Source organism: Pelodiscus sinensis, chromosome 1, assembly GCF_052426305.1.
Source record: "Pelodiscus sinensis isolate ZL-2025 chromosome 1, ASM5242630v1, whole genome shotgun sequence".
NCBI lineage: Eukaryota > Metazoa > Chordata > Testudines > Trionychidae > Pelodiscus > Pelodiscus sinensis.
The window spans coordinates 121,491,334-121,511,717 of record NC_143052.1 but is presented as its reverse complement, the minus strand read 5'-3'; the positions used below and the strand labels follow the sequence as shown (position 1 = coordinate 121,511,717).

At 42.2% G+C, this 20,384-nt stretch overlaps 1 protein-coding gene across 1 annotated transcript in view; it reads left to right on the top strand.

Moving 5' to 3' along the window:
- The window catches only part of ITPR2 (inositol 1,4,5-trisphosphate receptor type 2), a 324,515-nt gene that overhangs the window by 66,152 nt on the left and 237,979 nt on the right, over window positions 1-20,384 (top strand). The window contains exons 5-9 of the mRNA XM_075898795.2: window positions 795-953; window positions 5,756-5,854; window positions 6,362-6,445; window positions 8,646-8,792; window positions 9,989-10,084. Of these exons, the coding sequence (XP_075754910.2) occupies window positions 795-953; window positions 5,756-5,854; window positions 6,362-6,445; window positions 8,646-8,792; window positions 9,989-10,084 (585 nt within the window). The remainder of the gene's footprint in view (window positions 1-794; window positions 954-5,755; window positions 5,855-6,361; window positions 6,446-8,645; window positions 8,793-9,988; window positions 10,085-20,384) is intronic.

Below are 20,384 nucleotides of genomic sequence, written 5' to 3'. Positions count from 1 at the left end.
GGGGCCTTCACTCAGCTCCCACATCCCAACTCCCAATTTCATGAGCATTCATGGCCCACCATGTAATTTCCATATGGAGGTGCATGTCTCGGGCCAGATAGTTTGCCCACCCCGATTTAACCTATATCTTAATGTTAATACATTTGTTTTATTGTATTACAAACCAACTCCGTGCCATGTTTGAAGGGAAGTGTGTGTTCACATCAGTTAAGTTAATAAACCTTGATGTGTTTTTAGAAGAACAAATGAACTATATTATTTCTCTGACCTGTCCAGTAGAGAGCTGGTCATTGCAGAGTATGTGGTTTGGTGAAATAAATATGGCCTCGGCAATGTGTTTGGAGTCCCCTTGCTGGTTGTAACCAAAGCTGATGGGGGTTGGAGGCTGCTGAGATTAGAACTTCTGAAGCAGGGTTGTCTAGCACACAATGTCCAACATGCGGCCTGTATGCTGGTAGGCTGCTGGTGAGCGGCCCCAGTTGGGAGCTACAGCAGCAAGGCATTGTGAGGCATTTAGGTTTGCAAGGGGAGGGTGATGACTTTATTTCTCATTGGTCTTGGTTTGCACTGCCCAGAAGGAGCCTGGTGTCTATGTGGTGTCTGATCACTACACTATTTTCTTTTGATGCCAGTAGGCTCTTGTGCAGTAACTGTTTGCTTGATTTATTCCCTTTGGTCTCTTTTCAGGTTTGATTTTTGCCTTCATTTATTAGTCCATGAAAAATTGCCAAAAGCTTTTAAATAACCCCCTGACAGAAAGTCGGAAGGATCCTAACTTTTGGTTTTATTGACAGCTGCTGCACATAAAAAGCAACAAATATCTCACTGTCAATAAGAGGTTACCAGCTCTCTTGGAGAAGAATGCTATGCGGGTGTCTCTGGATGCTGCAGGGAATGAGGGGTCCTGGTTTTACATCCAACCGTTTTGGAAGCTGAGGAGTGAAGGTGACAATGTAGGTGAAAATACTGACTCTCAACAAAGTTGCTTATTGTGAAAGCAAAGGGAGGCATGAGGAAGAATTTCTTAGTTATTGTCATAAATCAGGACTCAAAAAGCACAGTTATTTCTAAACAATGTCTTTGCCGAATATATAGTACATAAATATATAATGCTTCCTCAAATTACAGAGAGAAGATAACATCCAGGGTTTGATTCTACACTGGTGTTGCACAGTGGAAAGAGGGTCAGCTGGTGGAAATGGGTGTAATAATGATGACATCAGTAGTGCTACACTGATTTACAACACCTGTGAACCCGTATCATTGTACATTTGAGGGGCAGGATGTAGGAAAAGAGCTCTTGGATTCTGAAATCAATTCACAAAAAGCAAGAACATTCAGCAAAAAGGGGAAAATTGTGTTGTCAGGTCCATAGAGCAGGTCTCTGGCGAATATGCTGCGCTTTTTCCATGCACTGAACTCTTCATATCCTCTCAGGAATACTATGCCCAACTCTGAGAGGGGATTAGATTTGTTAATCTGGTGGGTCTTTTCCATCTCTAACTGGTATGTTTCCTATTTAGTTCAGGTGAGTCTTGCATATTAGCTCAAGATAGAATGTAAGAAGAGATCATGATGGGAGGGATAAAAGAACTGTGCCCTAAGCTTGAAACTCAGTCTTTAAATCATGGTTTCACATCCACTAGGTCCTGTAAGCAATGGATCCGAACTGGCAAATTTCTAGGTCTGGCAGCTTTATTTTGCAGACCGGACCTGGGACTCCTAGGCAGACTTGTCAGTTGTGAAGTGCTCAGCAAATCTCTCCCCTGCAGTAGCCATGTGCAGTAGCACTGTCTTATGAGCTCACCAAAGAAAATGCAATGGCTTCTTATGAAAATGCACTGGAGGAAAGTGTTTATCAAGTATGCTGGAGGGAGTTGTTAGAATGAATGGGATTTGTCTCATGGGTCACATTTAATGCATTTAAATTCAGTTTAGGAATTTTGAGAGACACAGTAAGGATAAAATCCATATTTTATTATACGATAAAACTAAAGCAAGCGGGCACTAATGAATTTATGGACTAACAATTTAACTTTATTCTCACATTCCCAAGAATGGGTATTGGATCCGTCTTTTAAGCTCTGTATGAACGTGTGTGGAACTCTCCATAAATTGGGAGCTACCCTGTTTATAGTAAATTTTAATGTGGTAAAAAGATGGATTTAATGTTTCTTCAACTGCCATATTTAACTATCCACACCCCAGAACTGAAATATCTTCTACTTTATTGGCTATTAATATCAAACATTCTAATTATCATTTGCATCAGTGCACATTTCTGCAGTTATCGGTATTATAGAACATCCACCTTTTCCCTTAAAATACTTGCAGAAACCAGATAAAACAAAAACATATTTAGTGCATGACCCAAGATTATGCCTCGAGTCCCTTCTATTTATAGTTCTTCTTCACTCACTAACAAAACTTAACTTTTGCTAATATGAAGCCTAAAATCCTACACCCTCCTTGCATTTCAATGTAAATTCAGTTAGCATAAGTAAACATTATCCTCACGGCTTACCATTGTGAGATTTGTCTTTTAAAAATATTAATAAAAAGATTTTTTTAAATTTGATCTTACACTGCCTTCTTTGGAGAACTTCAATAGACATTTGTCACAGTGATTGAACAATATTACCTAATATATTCTAGCAGTCGAGTCCGGATTAAGTATTAATATCCAGTTAGACGTTCTAGCAACTGATAGTAATTTTGTCCCAATTCTTCAGTCCTCCATCAAATAAATCTCCATTTGATTTCCATAGAAGATTTGGTTGGGAAGGCCAGAAACTGTTCCAATTGAAGTGAGCATTAAACTTGCTTTGTATCTGGTATTTTGATATGCCACGGGAGATGAATTTAGTCAGCCACTCATAGGAGCTACTCAGCAGCCTGCAGAATAGTAGCCTAAACCTGCTGTGTAATGTAATCATAGAAGTATCTCAGTAGATCAGTGTTTCTTAAACTGCTCCGTGGTACACTGGTGTGCCGCGAGACAGTCAGGGGTGTGCCGTGGAGAACAGAATTCAAAATGGCCACCCTTAAAGGGGCAAGGGCGGGTGATTTTTTTTTTGCTTAATAACTTTTCCCCGACCCTTTTCCTCCCTTGAATTTTTTTCCCCCCCCTCAAAAAAAAAAAATCCTTGGTGTTCCTTATAAAAACATTATTTGGTGTTCATCTGTCTTAAAAAGTTTAAGAAACACTGCAGTAGATGAAGTTACTCCAAATTCATATTGGACTTCAGGGTTGCTCTAAATTACCAGTCACAAGGGCTTCCTAGGGGCCATTTTTCTGGCCCTGGATTGCCAGAGTACAGTGTGTTCTGGCCATGGCTTCTGCCACTATACTAGGGGATTGAGTAGAAGATGGTTGTGTGGCCTTGGTGGTTGCTCTTTGCAAGAGGAATTGCCAGATGCCCTGTTAAATTAGCTTTCCGTAGCGTTTGCACCCTGTGATGTGGCCCAGAGATTTTAGGGTTATGGTTAGGCTCTCACTAAAGTCAATGGATAGATTCTCATTGATTTAATGGTAAATTGCATCATACCTTAGAAAATATCTAGTTGGGTTGGAAAGTGAAAGTTCCTAGACCAGAGACGTATTAATTAATTACTTCCACAAAGTGAGAGCGAGAAATAAAATTAAACCGGTTCAGATGTCTGTAGGAGTCAGAGTTCCTTCCCAGATCTGTGTCTGGATCCACACTGCTGTGTTGTATTCCTTACTTCTGCCCCCCATCCCCCAGGTACAGTCTTAGATTTTAACTCTCATTGGATAATTCCTTTTTTAAAATGGGATGCTTGGTTATGTGTTCTCAGTAATTTTTGTTATTGTTATAATCTAGCTGTACTTTCAATGGATTTTGAAGTCCTGATTCAATTCTGCAGGATACAAGACTGATGGTTTATTTTGGTTAATGAATTGTCTGATCTTAACTTCTTACATGGCTGTAAGTAAAGTCTGTGTGAAGCATGGCATGCAGGAATGTATTGCATAAGTAATGCACCTTACAGACACATTTTCATCATTGTGTTGGAGTCCCTTAATAAACTTCCTGGTTTTGGATCTGTTGGGATTTTGACATGTATTCTGAGCATGATGAAACCTTATTTTCGTACCAGAATTGATTTAACTCTTAATGTGCCAACTTCATTGGCATTGATTTCAACACGCGGGATGAATTTGACCCAATGTGTTTATTAATTGCATTGTTAGCAAATGCAGAAATCAACTTTGTGTTTGTGTTCCAAAAAAGCATGGCTCTCACAGCATTTCTCATGACATGGAGCACAGTTTTTAGAAGTCACTTCCTTGTTTTCCTCTGTCTGTGTGCTTCTAGACTTGCTGTGAACATCGTAACTAAATCAGAGCATCAACACCAAAGCTGGAGCAGGGCTAATACTGTTATTCTTATTAGATATTAAGATATTCCCTTTGTTAGGTGTGAGCTGAATTCTTGTCACATGAATCTGTTGTTATTTTCTAGGTGGAGAGACCATGTGACATGTTGTTTTCTCCAGAACTGTCCTTCTCGTGCAGCTCAGGCAGTGCACAAGAGCTGGAATCTGGCTATAGCTGGCTGGCTGGCAATTTCTCCAGTAGGGAGGGATCTTTCAGTTGGCATGACAGGCACCTGTGGCATCCATCACCCATTGTATAGGTGCATTTCAGGAAAGGGGGCAGAGCATGCTTGCACTTTGATTCACAGATGGTATGTGATCTTTTAGGGCACGTCTAAACTACATTCCTCTGTTGAAAGAGGAATGTAAATGAGGCAAATCGAAAGTGCAAACGAAGTGTGGATTTAAATATCCCGTGCTTCATTTGCATCCAAGCACTTTTTTTGAAAGTGAAAGCTCAGTCTCGATGCAGTTTTAGAAAAAAAAAAACCCTTTTTTGAAAGAACCCGTACTCCTGAAAAAATGAGGAGTATGGGTTCTTTCAAAAAAGGTTTTTTTTCCCCCTGAAAGAACTGCATCTAGACTGCACTTTCACTTTTAAAAAAGTGCTGAGATGTGAATACGCAAATGAAGTGTGGGGTATTTAAATCTGTGCTTCATTTGCACTTTCGATTTGCTTCATTTACATTCCTCTTTCGAAAGAGGAATGTAGTCTAGACATAGCCTTAGAGAGCAAAGCCAGCTGGAGTAAAATAGAGCCCTCCTTAAGCTGTTCTAACTCAGACCAGTCCAAACATGGGGATTCACACATTGGGCTTCAGTCTCCCATCTAGGCTGATTTGAACTTGATAAAACAAACAAATACAAATCTGGCCTGAAGCCTCTAAGGCTTTTGGGAAATCAAAGACAAAAGGATGGAGACTATTAGCAAGAACTGCAGAGGGATCCTTTTCACAAACTCTGGACTTTTTTTTTTTTCTTTCAAATTTTACCTACCACTTGGCTGGCAGTGCAAGGGAACGAAGGGCACTTAATTCAGTTTTTATCTGGATTGGTTTGTTTTTACAGACCTGGAATTGATAGGGCCATAGGACCACCTTTTTCACCAACATATCCTGCCTGGATCTAGTAGCAAGGTCACTGAGACTTGTTGGGGTGCAGTTTTGAAGTTGTACTGCTCACTTGAGAGCTGTGCTTGCTCTGGCTGGGACTTAATTCTGTGGTTTCTGAATTGTCCTTGGAGGTCGTTGGCTACGTGAAGGTCCAAGAGCATCTGCTGAGCTGAGCCCTACGTGTAGCGTTGCTTCGTGGCTGATTACCTGCGACTAAATTGTCGTTTATTTCTGGCGTTCAGATAGTTGTGGGAGACAAAGTGGTGCTGATGCCAGTCAACGCAGGACAGCCTCTCCATGCCAGCAATATAGAGCTTCTAGATAATCCAGGCTGCAAAGAGGTGAGTTGAGCAGAGGAGGAGTAGCTGGCAGTTCAGAATGTGCATGCTCTCTGCATAGGTGGTATCCTCGGTTCCAGTCAGCAGCATACATCATCTCTACCTCTGCTGCTACTGCCCATGAGAGAATGGCCCAGTTACTTGGCAACCTAAAGGCAAAACAAAATGTATTTATTTCAGGCCTGATTCTACAAGGCCCTGACAGCTTCCTGGGAGTTGAGTACCTGATTCTCTTGCAATAGTCACTCAGATAGTCATTCAGCTTCTCTCAGGCTCAGGCCTTTAGGGTCTCCCATTAGAAAGCACTAAACTAGTTAAACATTTGGCCCACTCTAGATCCATCCTTATCATTGTCACCCATCCTTATTTATCAGTGTAACTGTATGAGATGGGAACCCCATTACCAAGAACAAAAAGATCTTACTGTACCCTTTTGTGTATTAAAGACTAAATCAGCATTAAACGAACCAGCAAATCCTCAACCTATAGATATGTATATATTTTTGACAGGTAAATGCTGTTAATTGCAACACAAGCTGGAAAATAACTTTATTCATGAAATACAGTTGCTACCGAGAAGACGTTCTTAAAGGAGTAAGTATGAGTCACCTATTTGTTATCTTGTCTGTACTGAATTTCAGGATGTGTAACCATGATGAGGTTAATTGCATCTAGGGGAAATATTACAAAGAAGTAGAAATAGAAAACCATCTTACTGGAACAGCCAGAGCTATCTTGCATTACCAAGAATACTTCTCCAGTGCTCTATACCAGTCCATGTATAATAATGCAAAGGAAGAAACTGGCTTGCTGCAGGGCAAGATGTGGTACAAACATATGAGGAAGTCTCTGCCTTGAACAACTTACACTCTCTTTCTGCATCTTGGCTAAAACTATAAGAAGTATAACAAGCAGTTGGAGGGTGCGAGCACCAGCAATTAGATGCTGCTGCTGTAAAAATGAATCATGTGCACAACTCAAGGGCTCTGCTGCACTTGTTCATTTATTTAAAATTACACGCAGTCCTCCGGTGCTCCTTCACTAGCTGGTATCACCTGGCAATTTCATGGTAGCAATGGGTTTTGAGGAGGAAAGTGGAGGAAGACAGGCCGGGTGCTTTAAACGGCAGTTTGGGGAGGGTGTTGCATACTTAGGGGTGAGATGGAAGACAGCAGGAAGGTGCCTGTGGAAGAAACAGGTGGTGGGGACTGGCATTGTTAGTAGAGCAGACGGGGCAGTGTGCAGGAGCCGTGTGCTAACAGACAGGAACAGAGAAGGAGGGGGGGTTAACTTGTGAAGTGTGGGTAAGAAGCTTGAGTCTGATGCAGAGGAAAAGGGGGAAACCACTGGAGGGATTCGGAGTGCGGGGGGTTACTGCAGGCAAGGACATTGGTCTAGAGAGGTGAAGGTAAATGCAGATGCCAGGGAAAGCAGAGAGGAGGATGCTTTAGTGGTGAGGCTGAAATAAAACCTGAAGTTGGATGGGGAGAGGGAGAAGGTGGGAGCTTTAAAATGTTGAGGAGATGGAGGAAGGAGTAGTGTGACTTGAATCCAGCTTCAGTGTGTGGGGCAAGAGAGAGGAAGGAGCCAAAGATAACACCGAGCAGCAGGGAGGACAGAGAAAACTCAGGGAGTGTGTAAAGTTTGGGGGACAGAGACTAAGGTTCTGATCCTCCCCTGCCCTGGAAACTTATGCTGTAACTTATGCTTGTTCCCAGGAAACTTGACATGATGCCAAATCAGAATGTTTAGTATTTCAGACCCATCTAGCAGAGGTGTAAGTGACCACCCAAAAGATAAGACAGTGGAGAATGGACCCGAAGTTCAGCTTTAGTCAGATTTCATTCCAATGGATGGTAAGACAGTTAGGAGGAAACATTGAGGAGAGAGAGAGATGCTGGGATGAGTGGAGGACAGGTCAGGAATGGAGCATAAAGATGGCAATTGAAGCCAGGTGAGCCAATGAGATCCTCTTAAGAAAAAGTGGGGAGAGGAGAAGAGGACCGAGTCTGCCCTTCAGCACCAGGAAGTGATAGGGGAGAAGGAGAAGGCTTTCTGGAAAGAGACCTTTGATAAGCAAAAGGTGAAGTGAGAGGATCGAGTCGCAAAAGCAAAGGATGACAGATCAAGAAGGAAGGATCTGACAAGTAGGGTCAAAAGCATCTGAGATCTTAAGGTAAATGAGGATTGGGTTGAGGTCTTATGGTTTGGCTCATAAGTGAACCTGACTCTCTATCATCACAGCACCAACGCTCAGTTTGGTATTTTTAGGAATCTGTTAGAAAAAGCCTAGGACAGGAATAACTAGGTATTGCTCTCCACGGTGAGGTACATTGTCAGAACTGTGTGGAGGGGAAGCTTGCACAACCCTTGGCTATATTATGCCTTATGCACACTTCTAGAGCGTGCTGTCAGCTGCTCATTTTCATCAAGCACTAACTATGCTTATTCCAAAATAGAAAACCAGTTGAAAAATTCCTTAAACTTAAGTCATCCCAACGTTGACTGTCGTCATCTTTTCAGTGTCATGCTTTCAAAGCAGATTTTATTTTCGTTAACCTTTCACAGGGTTTATTTAAGAACAGACTTTAAACTCCTAGCCTGTCTGTCCTGTAAACCGTGATGCTTTCTCTGTTTTGCATGAGTTCCCAGCAATAGAAAATAAAGTGATAGGTCCCATGTACACCAGTGAAAATCATGTGGACTCTGTTGGATTCATATGGCTTAGAGCCTTAGACTCTTGCTCAGAGTTTCCACTTGCTTTGTCTTCTACTTCCTTCCTCTGTTTCTTTAGGGGGACGTTGTTAGACTGTTCCACGCAGAGCAAGAGAAGTTTCTGACCTGTGATGAATATGAGAAGAAGCAACATATCTTCCTTCGCACAACATTGCGCCAGTCAGCCACTTCTGCAACAAGTTCTAAAGCACTATGGGAAATAGAGGTATTTTTTGCCCATTATAAATATTTTAGGATGCAAATGCAGCACTGAGTAAAAATGCATCATTATGCATCATGCCTGATCATTTGGTATCACCATATACCTCCCAGTAAACAATATTTGTATGAAGCAGTTTGTGTAGGATGAATGCTTAAGAGATGCTTTATTACTACAATTGTGAGGGGAGAGGATGTTCTCTTGCTTTATATAGTTGCATAGAAGCAAAGGGCCAAATTGAAACCTAGCATAAATCTGGTCCAAGATAGGCATACATAGAATCTCAGGTGAGACATGTATTTGCTACAAAGGTATATGGCAATAGATCAGAGCGCCAATTTAGCAAACTAATTGAGTTCATTTCTCTTCTACAGAGAATGTTCTTAAAATTAGACATGTGCTTTGCTGAACGGGAATAGTGTATCTTAGAAGATTAGCAGGTTTTGTTCTCATAAGAAGAAAATGGACCAGTTGATGGATCTTAGAACCTTTACTTCCTCCCTATCCATGGATCCCAAACTGCTAGACATTTTGAAAACAAAAGGCTTCTTAGTTGGGCAAACCTACATTTTTGCCTGGATAGGGAACTGCAGGAGTGGGCCCTGTATATCTATGTACCACTTGACTTGTTACTTAGAAAAAGACACCACCAAACTGGAACGCAGGAAGTAACACTACAAAACAGTTGAAGACATAAAGAAAAGAATACGTTAGCCTGTTCCAATGACAGTGGGAATATTTGGCCAGTCAGAATATAATTATCCTGATGTCATCATATATACTTAGCAAAAAGGGCTGTGACACTTTTAATGTTTGTATTGATGGTGTAGTCATGTTGGTCCCAGGATATGAGAGACCAAGGCTATGTCTACACTGCCACTTTTTATTGGATAAAGGTACACAAATTATGCTCCACAACTTGTGTACCTTTTTCCGATAGTTTTGTTGGAAGAGGCTTTTCTGAAATTTGGCTTGTCTACATATGATCTATGGCAGATTTAGGTTAAGCACAGAATTTCACACTGTATAAAATATTTTATTATCATGGAATTCATATTGTGCAAAATATTGACAACGTTCACTATAGTAGAATTAGTATTTTAGTGTAATGAAGACAGCAGTGTCTCTGAATGCACTGTTTTATCTGTGTGTGATTCGCATGGTTGATTGGTATGACTGATAATCTGTATTTCTGTATATAGGTTGTACATCATGATCCGTGCCGTGGAGGGGCAGGACAATGGAATAGCCTGTTCAGATTTAAACATCTAGCAACTGGAAACTACTTAGCTGCAGAGGTAAAAACAGCATCTAAATAAGAAGAGGTACCATGTAACAAAACTGGGTGTGATTCCCTCGCACCAGACAACACTGTGCTGTACATTCTTCTAATTCATAGCTGTTGGAGTGTTTTTTTTTTTATATTACAGGACAAACATAAGTAGATCTAGGACAACTTCTGTCTTTTTCTTTTCAATTGTCCCATTCACTGTTGGATCAGATTTTGTCCCTAGTTGCACCAGTGCATATCCTTCTGATGTGAATTGCCATAGTTTGATTGAATACAATCATTCTGCCAGTCAGAGTTGGCAGCAATTGGGATAGGTTCAGGAGCTAGGGGTTCCTTTTAAACAGTACAGCACAAAAGCAGCTGAAGTCCCCACCCAGTGACCTGGGACAATTACACACCACATTGTGGGTGCTTCTAAGAGCCAATACTTCCTGTCTTGCAAGCACATAGTCTGAGAGTAGCAAAAGCTTTTAACACGAGGAGGGAAGTAACTGCATTAATTTGGGAAAATACCACAAGCAGAGTTCTTAAACATAAACCATGAGCAAAAGACACATACTCAAATAGGTTGGGTAGTGTCCTTTTCCCCTTAGGGTCTTCAGTCCAGCAACCCAAAAGTCCCTTTAACATGCCCATCCCTTCCCTGCACCCCACTCACAATTGCTGTCCTTGGTCAGTGTAAACTCAGGATTCAAAGTGCCATCTGCAGAGTTCACCTCCCACCCTGGGTGGAAAGGAGGCACATTACTCGCTCTGCTGCTTGGCCCTCACTTGCAGCCCGTCGTGGCCAGCCACCCGACCAGTTGGCCCCTGCACTTTTCTGCAGAGCTGTGCTCTGGCCCTCTCTGCCAGCTCACTGAAATGTCTTCAGGCCTCTCACTTTAACACAGCTCTCAGTGATTTTTTAGCTCTCAGTGACTTCAGTTGTCACTGGGGGGGGGGGGGGGGAACGTCACTGCTGCTGTATGTTGTGTAGTCTCTTTCACCAGAGACACTGTCCCATAGCAGGTCTAATACTTAGGCTTTAGTGATTTCAGCTCTGTAGCACATCACAAGACTCTCAACTGAGTCCAAATTAGCTTTCTTATTTCACAGTGGAGCGAGGACAGGTCAAACGGTGTCTAAAGCACTTAAGCATAGCTTCCCCCCCTACCTGTTCCCCATCCTCTCTCTACTCAGTGGGCTTTGGAACTCATGTCCTCTGCCTAGTGAGTGCTGTTTAGTTGAGGGCAAGTCCCTCATTTGGGAAATGCCAAGTGCAGTTCTGTTGCCCTGGATTCACAGAAGAATAACAAAGCTTTATTACTCCTGTCCCAATAATAGGGGGCGCATCTCCACAGCACCCTAAACTTGAAGTAAGGTACACAATTTGTGACTCTTATCTCAAATCTATTTCTAAATAGCTTATTTTGAAATTTGGCGTATCTACACAGCACCAAATTTTGATATACCGTGCTATTTCGAGCCTTCCCTTATCCTTTGTGCAATGATGTTTACCGCTAGTTGCTGAAACTTCAAACGCCTTTGGCGTGGTACCCCTTAGTTGGCTAACTGGAACTTGTTCAAACTAGGCCTTCTTGCAACCTGCCGATAAAGAAGGGGCTTTTGGTATAAAAAGGCTGAGTTAAATCAACATGGGGCTTTCTTTTGATTCAGCACACTGACAGGATCCTCTCTCTCTGAATGAGCGGGGGGGCGGCAATCTTTACAGAAAGGTTGGGAGAGCTTTGGCTTACAAAGGCCTCATAAGACCGAAGGGTGACCTGGCAAGCTTTTCGCACCAGAATCGGAATGCTTTTTCAAGTGTTCTCCATACTGCTTTTGCCTGAAATAATAAACATGTAATGCTTTGTGAAAGCTACTTGGTAACTGGTATGCACAGTTGTAACCCCCTGAAGAGAGGATAACTCAAAGGTGTTGGGCCCCAGTATGACCGGTGAGGAAATCACAATGAAGTGCAAAAGTATGCGTGTGTGTCTGCCGAACAGAGGTGAATTCTGAAATTCCGAAACCTTATGCAGGTGCCCCCAAGGAAAGCCAGGAGGGAGGTCAAAGGTGCAGTTAACACTGGAACTGTGACAATCCCTTTATAGTTCGCTGGCCAGCCTCACTTCACTGCATTGCTGTGGTGTGCTCCCAGTTTGTCTAAAACCAGCTGGCTCTATTCTGTGTGTTTTAATTCTGTTATAGTAGTGGCTAGTGCCCCTAACTGAGATCAGAGCCCTGTTGTGCCAGGTGCTATGCACGTTACAAGAGACAGACCTACCGTAAAGAGCTTGCAGGCTAAATAGACAAGACTAGAGTAGAGGAAAAGATCTCTCTTCATTGCCCTTTAGGGAGGGGGAGGTCTGAAGTGGGCGATTTCCAAGTTCACCTTGAGGAGTACTGGCTGGCTCTGCTTTCATCCAAGTCAGACTTCATCTGAACAAAGGTTTTAACAAGGGCATCCTAAATCTGCAGGTCAGTAGGGGTGTGCTGCCATGTGTGCGGAATCGTAGTTTAGAATCTTTAAACCTCTGCACCAGGTTTCCTGAGGAAATAACTGGCAAGGAGGTTTTCAATATGGAGAGCAGCATAGGCACAGTGCAATAAAGCTGGGAAAGAGTTCAGGTTGAACAATGGTTATGTGCTGCGCCTTGAGAGATGCAATTAATTACTGCATCTCTGAAGTGTGGAAAACATGCTGGTGGAGATGTTTAAAGGGAAAGCTGTCATAAAAGCTTGTGAACCATTTTCTGTACAGTTCACATGTCAGGCAGGGCACCTCAGCCAGCCAGCCATGCTAAAGATTTATAAAGAGGCAGACATCTAATGTGTGTGAGGTGACTTTAGATCAGTTGAGCAAGGCTTACTGAGCACTTGTCTGCATTCCTGCAGTGGAGTGAGATTACTCATGGTGTGATTTATTAACCATGTCTCACATGGGCATCACTTGTTTTTGTTTAAGATATCTGGTGTGGAATAATAAATGCAAACGGAACAGAAATTCATGAATAACTAGACTTCCCTCCCCGTGTAATGGTACACGTTCTGTCACAGTTGAGCTACTGTAAATTGTATTTCATAGCAGGTGTTTACTTGGTGCATCTTTCAGTACGTCCGCATAGTACATCCCTGGAAGGGCTCTGCCTTAGAAGGTGAGTGGAGATGGCTCCCAAGTGATCAGTGTTTGGAACTCTGCTCCCTCAGGCATAAACACTCCCCAAACAGTGACATCAGAAAGCAGCCCTTATCTAAATTCCCTGCTGGAAAACTGTAAGTGCGAGTTTCTGAGTCCACTGATGTCAAGGGGAATTTTGCCTTTGACTTCAGTCGAAGCAGGATTTCATCCCCAAAGAACTGACCCAAATTGTCCTCTGAAGTCAGTGTCTCTAGGCAAATGTATATCTGTTAAGAGCCAGCTCACAATTTTTCAGGGGTTCTGGAACAATTTGTGTACTGGGGTGCTGAGAAACAGTGAACCAAATGTAAACTCTGTATATAATGGAAACCACTTCAGGCTAGGGGATGCTGCAGCACCACTTCCCTGCACCCTTAATTCTAGCACTATGCAGTTTTTTCTGTTCTCATAGAGTCATTAGATTCAAATGTTCTTTTCTAACACTGGACCCAGCAAAGATTCTGCAAGTTGTTTTTAAATCCCCCTCCCCATCCACCTTCCCACCAGGTGACTAGATGGCAAAAGTCAGATAAGAGGGAATAGGTTGCCTATATTGTAGACTGCTAATATCAGGATAGGCCTGATAATATCAGGACATCTTGACACCCTTCTCTGCCTCCTGATGATTTGTAGGATTGAGTGAAAAATTGTGGTGCTGCAAAACATCAATGTATTTCCCACTTTTTTTAGTTCTTTCAGTGTATCCAGTGTAAAATGCTCCTGAATTTGTCTCTGCTGGCTTGGAGCTGCCAGCTCCAGGAACAGCATTTCAGATGCTGCGGGTTGGGTCCCAAGCAGCTGTGTCTTTCTCATGACCAAAGCTAACCTTTTCAGTGTTCTAATCACCAGGATAAAAGTCTCTTTGAACTGGATGGCAGCTGATTGATTGTGCTAAGCTAAAACACACACCTCTTATACTCCCTTGGCGCGTGTGTGGGCCACTACTTATGTGATTATAAAACTGGGAAATCTTTATTGGAAAATGTACCAACATTTGGTATTTGAGGACTTTAAATGCACCGAGCCATAAAAGCAAGCAATTCAGGGTTAATATTATCTTTTCATATTTAAGTTCTCCAGTGGGATTCATGCGTCACTGCACTAAAACAAAGAAAAGTACATGTAGGAATTTCAAATCCTAGTTTGTTCAGAGACCTCTGGATAGGCAACCAGAATACAACGGTGACAGACAAAAATCACAAGACAGTATGGAATTTGTTAGCACAGTCCATGATAATTCTTTTATTTTGTCAAATAGGGTGGGACTTTTGGAGCCATTGCCAGTTCTGGCAGTAGCGGTCCCTCTTACTCTGCTGTTGCTATAGTCTGATTGAGTTAAGATGAAGGAGTTAAATTGGCAACTTTGAATTTTATAGGATCTTAGCAATTGGAAATAGGAACAACCTGCTAGATCATTAACCTTTCCCCTGCAAATGCAGGGTGCTGTTGTCAGATTATTGTTTTAATTCTGTTCTAGTAGCACCTAGAGGCCTCAGCTGTAATCAGGCCTCCACTGTGCTTGGTGTACAAACTTGTAGTAAGAGACAGCCCATACACTGAAGAGCGTATAGTGTAAAGAGACAGGACAAAGGGCTAGAAGGGGAACAGAGGAGAAACGACCTGCATAAAGGTCAGTAGTAGAGCTAGGAGCTGAATCCAGATCTCTGGACTCCCTGTCCAGTGCCATGACAACTGACTGAGCAAGGCCTTTAAGTCTGTGAGTATCTTTGATGTCAGTGGGACTTAAGCCCATGCTTATGGGGGTAGAGGACTCATCGGGTATTAAATTCATATGACTGGGGTCTTCACTCATGCAAAAATCCCATTGACTTCAGTAGGAGTTTTGTATGAAGACCATAGGATTGAAGCCTTGATATTGGCCACAAAAGATTGCTTAAAATTTGTACCTATAAATAGCATATATGATACCTCTGTTCCTCCTAGAAGAGGTGTGTGTTTTGTGATTGGTTTGGTGGGTTATTGAGGCATATCTTACGATGTTTTAGATCTGATTATTGGGATGTTACCTTTTTGATCTTCTTGGGCAGTTTTTTATTGTTTGAGATACTTTATGTACTTGGATGCTGTAAAGTCTGAGTGTCCCATAAATACAATTTATTATCCCTTCATTGATATTGCTGTTTTCATGTTGAAGTCCAACACTCTTATACCTTCCCATGCTTTTCTTGTGTTTCCAGCATCCTTGTGACAAAGTAATTTAAGTATCCAGAGCCAAATCCTGCTCTTAGGCACACCAGAATATTTCCTTCCATCAGTGGAAGTGCACCAGCAATGAACCTGGCCTGTTATTTCTCATGCAGTACAGACTTAGGCTTGGATCCTGCCATCCGATACACCAGTGAAGACCTATGTGCCCATGTGAAATTTTAATGACTTCAGTGGAATTTTTCATAGGCTTCTCAGAGTGTCAGGATATGAGCCTTGGATTAGAACAATCCAAGAGTTAGAGTTCTGTTATGAGCCACAGTCTAGCTTAGGGATGTAATAGTATAATCGGTTAATCACCACCAAAAGCTTATCGGTTAATGCTATAGACAACGTGCGTTCTGCTCCCCTCCCCTGCTAGTAAATTTTTTTACCAGGCTGGCTGACAGCCCAGCTCAGTCCTGGCTTGCACAGGGTCCAGGACCTATCCCTGCTGCAGCTCTGCATTTAAAGTTTATTAAGAGCCAGGTGGGCAGGCAGCCTGGCTCAGTTTTGGCTAGTGCTAGGTCTAGGAGCTCACTCACCCCCTGGACAGAGGCTGCTGCAACCCCACGCTGCTGCCTCTATATCTTTGGTGTGGGGCCGGAGTGCACTGGCTGCTGGCCACACCCTGAGGACTATAGAATAGTGGAGTAACAGATAAGAACTCATGAAGTTAATCAACTATTCAATTAACCAATATTTAATATCCCTAGTCCAGCTGGAGGAATTGTTCACTAGAAGTACCAAATTCCACAGAACATGCTCAGTTTTGAGGGGTCATGGTTCAACTTTCATGTGCATACATTTCTTGAAAAGGTCAGGTTCAGCCCTTGTCCAAAGAGAAGTGTGGGTTTTGGCAGTGTCTAAGGTTTGGGTTTTGGGGCTTGTTTGGTGTATCTCTTTCAATTTCACAACTGTTCTACACTACTTGTGAGCATCCCTTACTTCAGAAGTCACTACAAGTTATATGAATTATATTTTATTTACCAGGTAATTCCACCCCCCCCCCCCATTCACTACTTCTCAATGTCTATATGGAAGATTGTGTCAAAGATGTTTGAGAGAAGTTGATAAAAGTTCTTTTTTCTCTTGAAAATAATTTTAGAACTGCTTTACTACATCTATTAAAACTTATTCTGGTTCATATTATGTCTCAGTTAAAAAAAAAAAAAAAAAGCTTCAGTAAACCATATTATACAATAAATAACCAAACAAATGGTTATTATGTGGATGGTCAGGGTCAAAGAATCTTGGTGTATTTGATTTTAAGTAAGTAGATTTGTACCAGGGCAGAGTTTTTAGGCCAATTCAACTTAAAATTAAAGCTGATAGAAGATATGTTCCCAGAGTCCAACAACACTTAATTAGCCCATGAAATCCACTGCTACAAAGTACCGGGAAATGTAATAGGATTAGGAAAAGAGCTAGATATTTGTATGAGTGAGATCTACCACCGTAAATATTAGCTAGGATAAAAATGTAAGGGATATTAGTCCTCATGCTTTAGGACATAAGCAAAGATTAATTTCCTGGAATAATGAAGAAATGATTCCCAAATGCAGGTTAATCAGTAAAAGGTTTTCTTGCACCTTCTTCTGAAGCACCTACTGCTGGTCATTTTGGAAACAGGATACCAGACGACCCAGTCCATTAAAGCAATTCTCATATAATAAGGGCATGCAAAGTGCATTGGCTTTGGCTTCTTATTCAGTTTTTGATGAGGGGAGTTTGAATTTGTCAGGGATCTTTAACCACAAGATGCCAAAGGAGAGGCTGGTTTTTGCCTGCCACATTCCCCCTTTACCCACTCCTTAAGGCACCATGTAAGTATCAGCCTTTGGATACTGGGGTAATGGTAGATATGCTTATATGTCTGTTAAGTGGATGCAATTAATAATGGAGACTTAGGCATATGTGGACATTGTGACGTGAAGCTTGCCACAAAATACAGAGGCACAGAACCACAGTTATGCCAACTAGATTGCATGGAAATGAAACATGGGCATTGAGAAGGTCTGGAGAAGACTGGGTTGACGTTTCTGATTCTTACTGTCTTTGTCAGCTGCTCCATATTAAATGACAGGACAAGATAAAAAACAAGGATATTTGAAGCAACCACCCCAATCAGCCCTCGTTGGGTTTTGGCTGCTTTCTTGGTATTGACATACTACAATTGAAGATCCACAAATTCCAAAGCCTGTGCACTAAGGAATGCCGCTACAAGACCCGCAATCCTGTGGGTAACAAAAGTTTCAATGACACAGTGAGGTTGCCTGGGCTGGACATCAGCTAAATAGCCAAACAGAGCACTGGTTGGAGACCTCATTGGAGATTAATCCAGGTGGTGCACAATCAACAAGGATGCCATGTCTCCTTGGGATTTGCCATAATGATGAGTAGTGAATTCTGCAAAGGCCCTTATCTCACAAGAAACAATGAAGCAAATAACTTGAGATGAATCGCTTTGTTTGAGCATGACACTATAGATCAGTGGCCACTCACCAATCAGGAGATAGGGATCTATGGGTAGATCCTGAAGCCTCTGACAGATGATCCTGACTGGTTTGGCCAGGAGGCTATTAAGTTTTGGTAATTCAGCTGCTTCTCCCCCCTCATCCCCTACTCTGCCTTCTGCCCCTGCCCTCTGTCTTGGACCTGCCCCTGGGAGCTTCCTGCATGCTGTGCAAAGTGGGGGAGGTAGAGGAGAGGAGCGCAGACACCACCAGGGTGTTCCTCTCCTCTGTCCCTGTACTCCATCCTCACCGAACGAGCAGCGAGGGGATTCAAAGAAGGGGTGGGGCAGGGCAAGGTATTTTGGTTTGAGGAAGATGCTGAATTGACTGAAATTCAACAAGTGATCTTGTGTTTAAAAAAAAAAAAAAAAAAAAGATTGGAGACCACTGGTCTAGATCCCTTTTCTTAGGAAACCTATTAATTATTTGCAAACAGGAGAAACCACCACCAGATGGCAGTACATGCTCAGTCCTTAATTTCTCAGACAGCTGGGACATTGAAAATTTTTTTTTTAAATTAGCTTCCTGATAGAACACTGTAAAACTCGAAGAGTGCTTCAAAATCTGTTCTTTATTAAGACAGTCACTTTGTTATGTCCTTGTTATAAGTAAATATAATGTCCGATAAATTTGTCAGTTGGGCTGTATGATCAAAGGGAGTGCCAGAATTAGAGTGAATCCAACATGCTGCAGGGTATTTTTTTTTAAACTGTTCACTGTTACAGATTTTTGTAACAAACTGCGGTGTATAAGAAATGAAGAATAATTTAGGTATGCACATAAAGATGAAAGAAGTACAGAGAAGTGAGAATGGATTACTGATTTACAGAGGCACTCTGACCTGTTCTGTGATCTCATTCATGCTTGACTATAGCTCTTTAAAGTGACAGTGTTAGAAACTACTTTGCTGGTTGCATTTTAGTCTCTGTTAATTCTAACTTGTATAAGGGAGGGAAGAGGGAGAGGCCTGCTGCCCAGCATGGACATTCAAGATCCCATATTACTAAGGACCAGTTTTCCTAAGATATTTAAGCACCTAAACATGCCAACAGGTGCTGAATGAGATTTATAGGAGCACCTAAGCAGACGAGGCACCTAACGCTCATTTAAATCCATGTAAATGAAGCGCCTTGCCTGATTTGGGTCTTTTCTGAAAATCCCACTAGGCACCTTCTCTGCATCTTTCACTGCCCAAGTATCTTTGAAAATCTGGCCCTAGGAGCAAAGGCTTTGTCCATGTTTTCTATAGTGTAGTTTCCTACCAGGTAATTTCCATTCATCCTAGTGTTGGCTGTCAATCAGTGGTGCTTGTACATATGTGTATGCTGGAGGATGGAAGGCATTGTAGATGCAGAAAATATTATTTTGATTGTTTGTTATTTAACAACTTATTTTCATGAACGGAAGTGGTTATTTGTCGTTTTTCTCCTTTCCTGTCTGGCATTCTGCTTCATTTCCCAGACAGAAAGAATGTAACCAATCTTTTTGTTTGCAACAGCTGACCTGAGGATTTTTTTTTCCAAAACAGTTGTACTTTTCCTTCCTTGTGATGTAAGAGGAAGGATTTGAGAGGTGGCTTGGTTTTTTAAGGGTTTTATGTGTTTTTCATTATAGAAATATCTGTAATATCAAACTTGATCTTTCCTAGTTCTGTTGAACAACAACAGGAAAGTATAAAGGATTTTTATTGTGAGATCTTCACCCCACAAAGAGGTGACTGTTTTTTCCCCATATGATCAATATTGAGGCTAAACAGCATGAGGTTGTCCTACCTTATCCTGGGGGTCCTACTCTCATGTGCAGGAAAGTGCAAGGGGAGCGTAAAGCTTCCTTTTCCTCCCTCTCGCATCTTGCACTCAGCGAAGCTTGGGTGGAGCTGAGAATCAGAATTTGGGGTGTGGGACAGGCTTTTCACCATGCCCAAGTTTGACTGGAGGATGGTGGGGACCGTATGGAACCATTTGTGGTCCCCTGGTCCTCAACTAGGCTGCTGCTGGAACAAATCAGACCTTCATAGTAACTGATGCCTCTGGCGTTGCTGCTTCCCCTTTTTTTCCTGAAATGCCCCTGGTGTGCCGCCTCCTTTCTTCTTGCACCAGGGATTGGAGAAGAACTGGCACAGGATGCAGTGGCAACTGGTGCCTGTGTGGGGAGAGAGTACAGGGAAGGCTATTCAGAGTGGCAGGCAGGAGCCATGCGGGGGCACCCCATTTAGCAATTAAAATTTGGGAATGGGAGCAGTGTACCTCCCAAGTGTTACCACGAGTCACCTATGACAGGCTGAGTTGGAGCTAATTCTGTCTCCAGTTTTCCACTAGCCTGTTGTTTATCTGCCCCAGAGAAATTCTCCACCGAATGTCCCCATCCATTTAATGCCACTTATGCTTCACAAAATAGCTTGGACAGTGGTGTTTTCCCCCTGGACA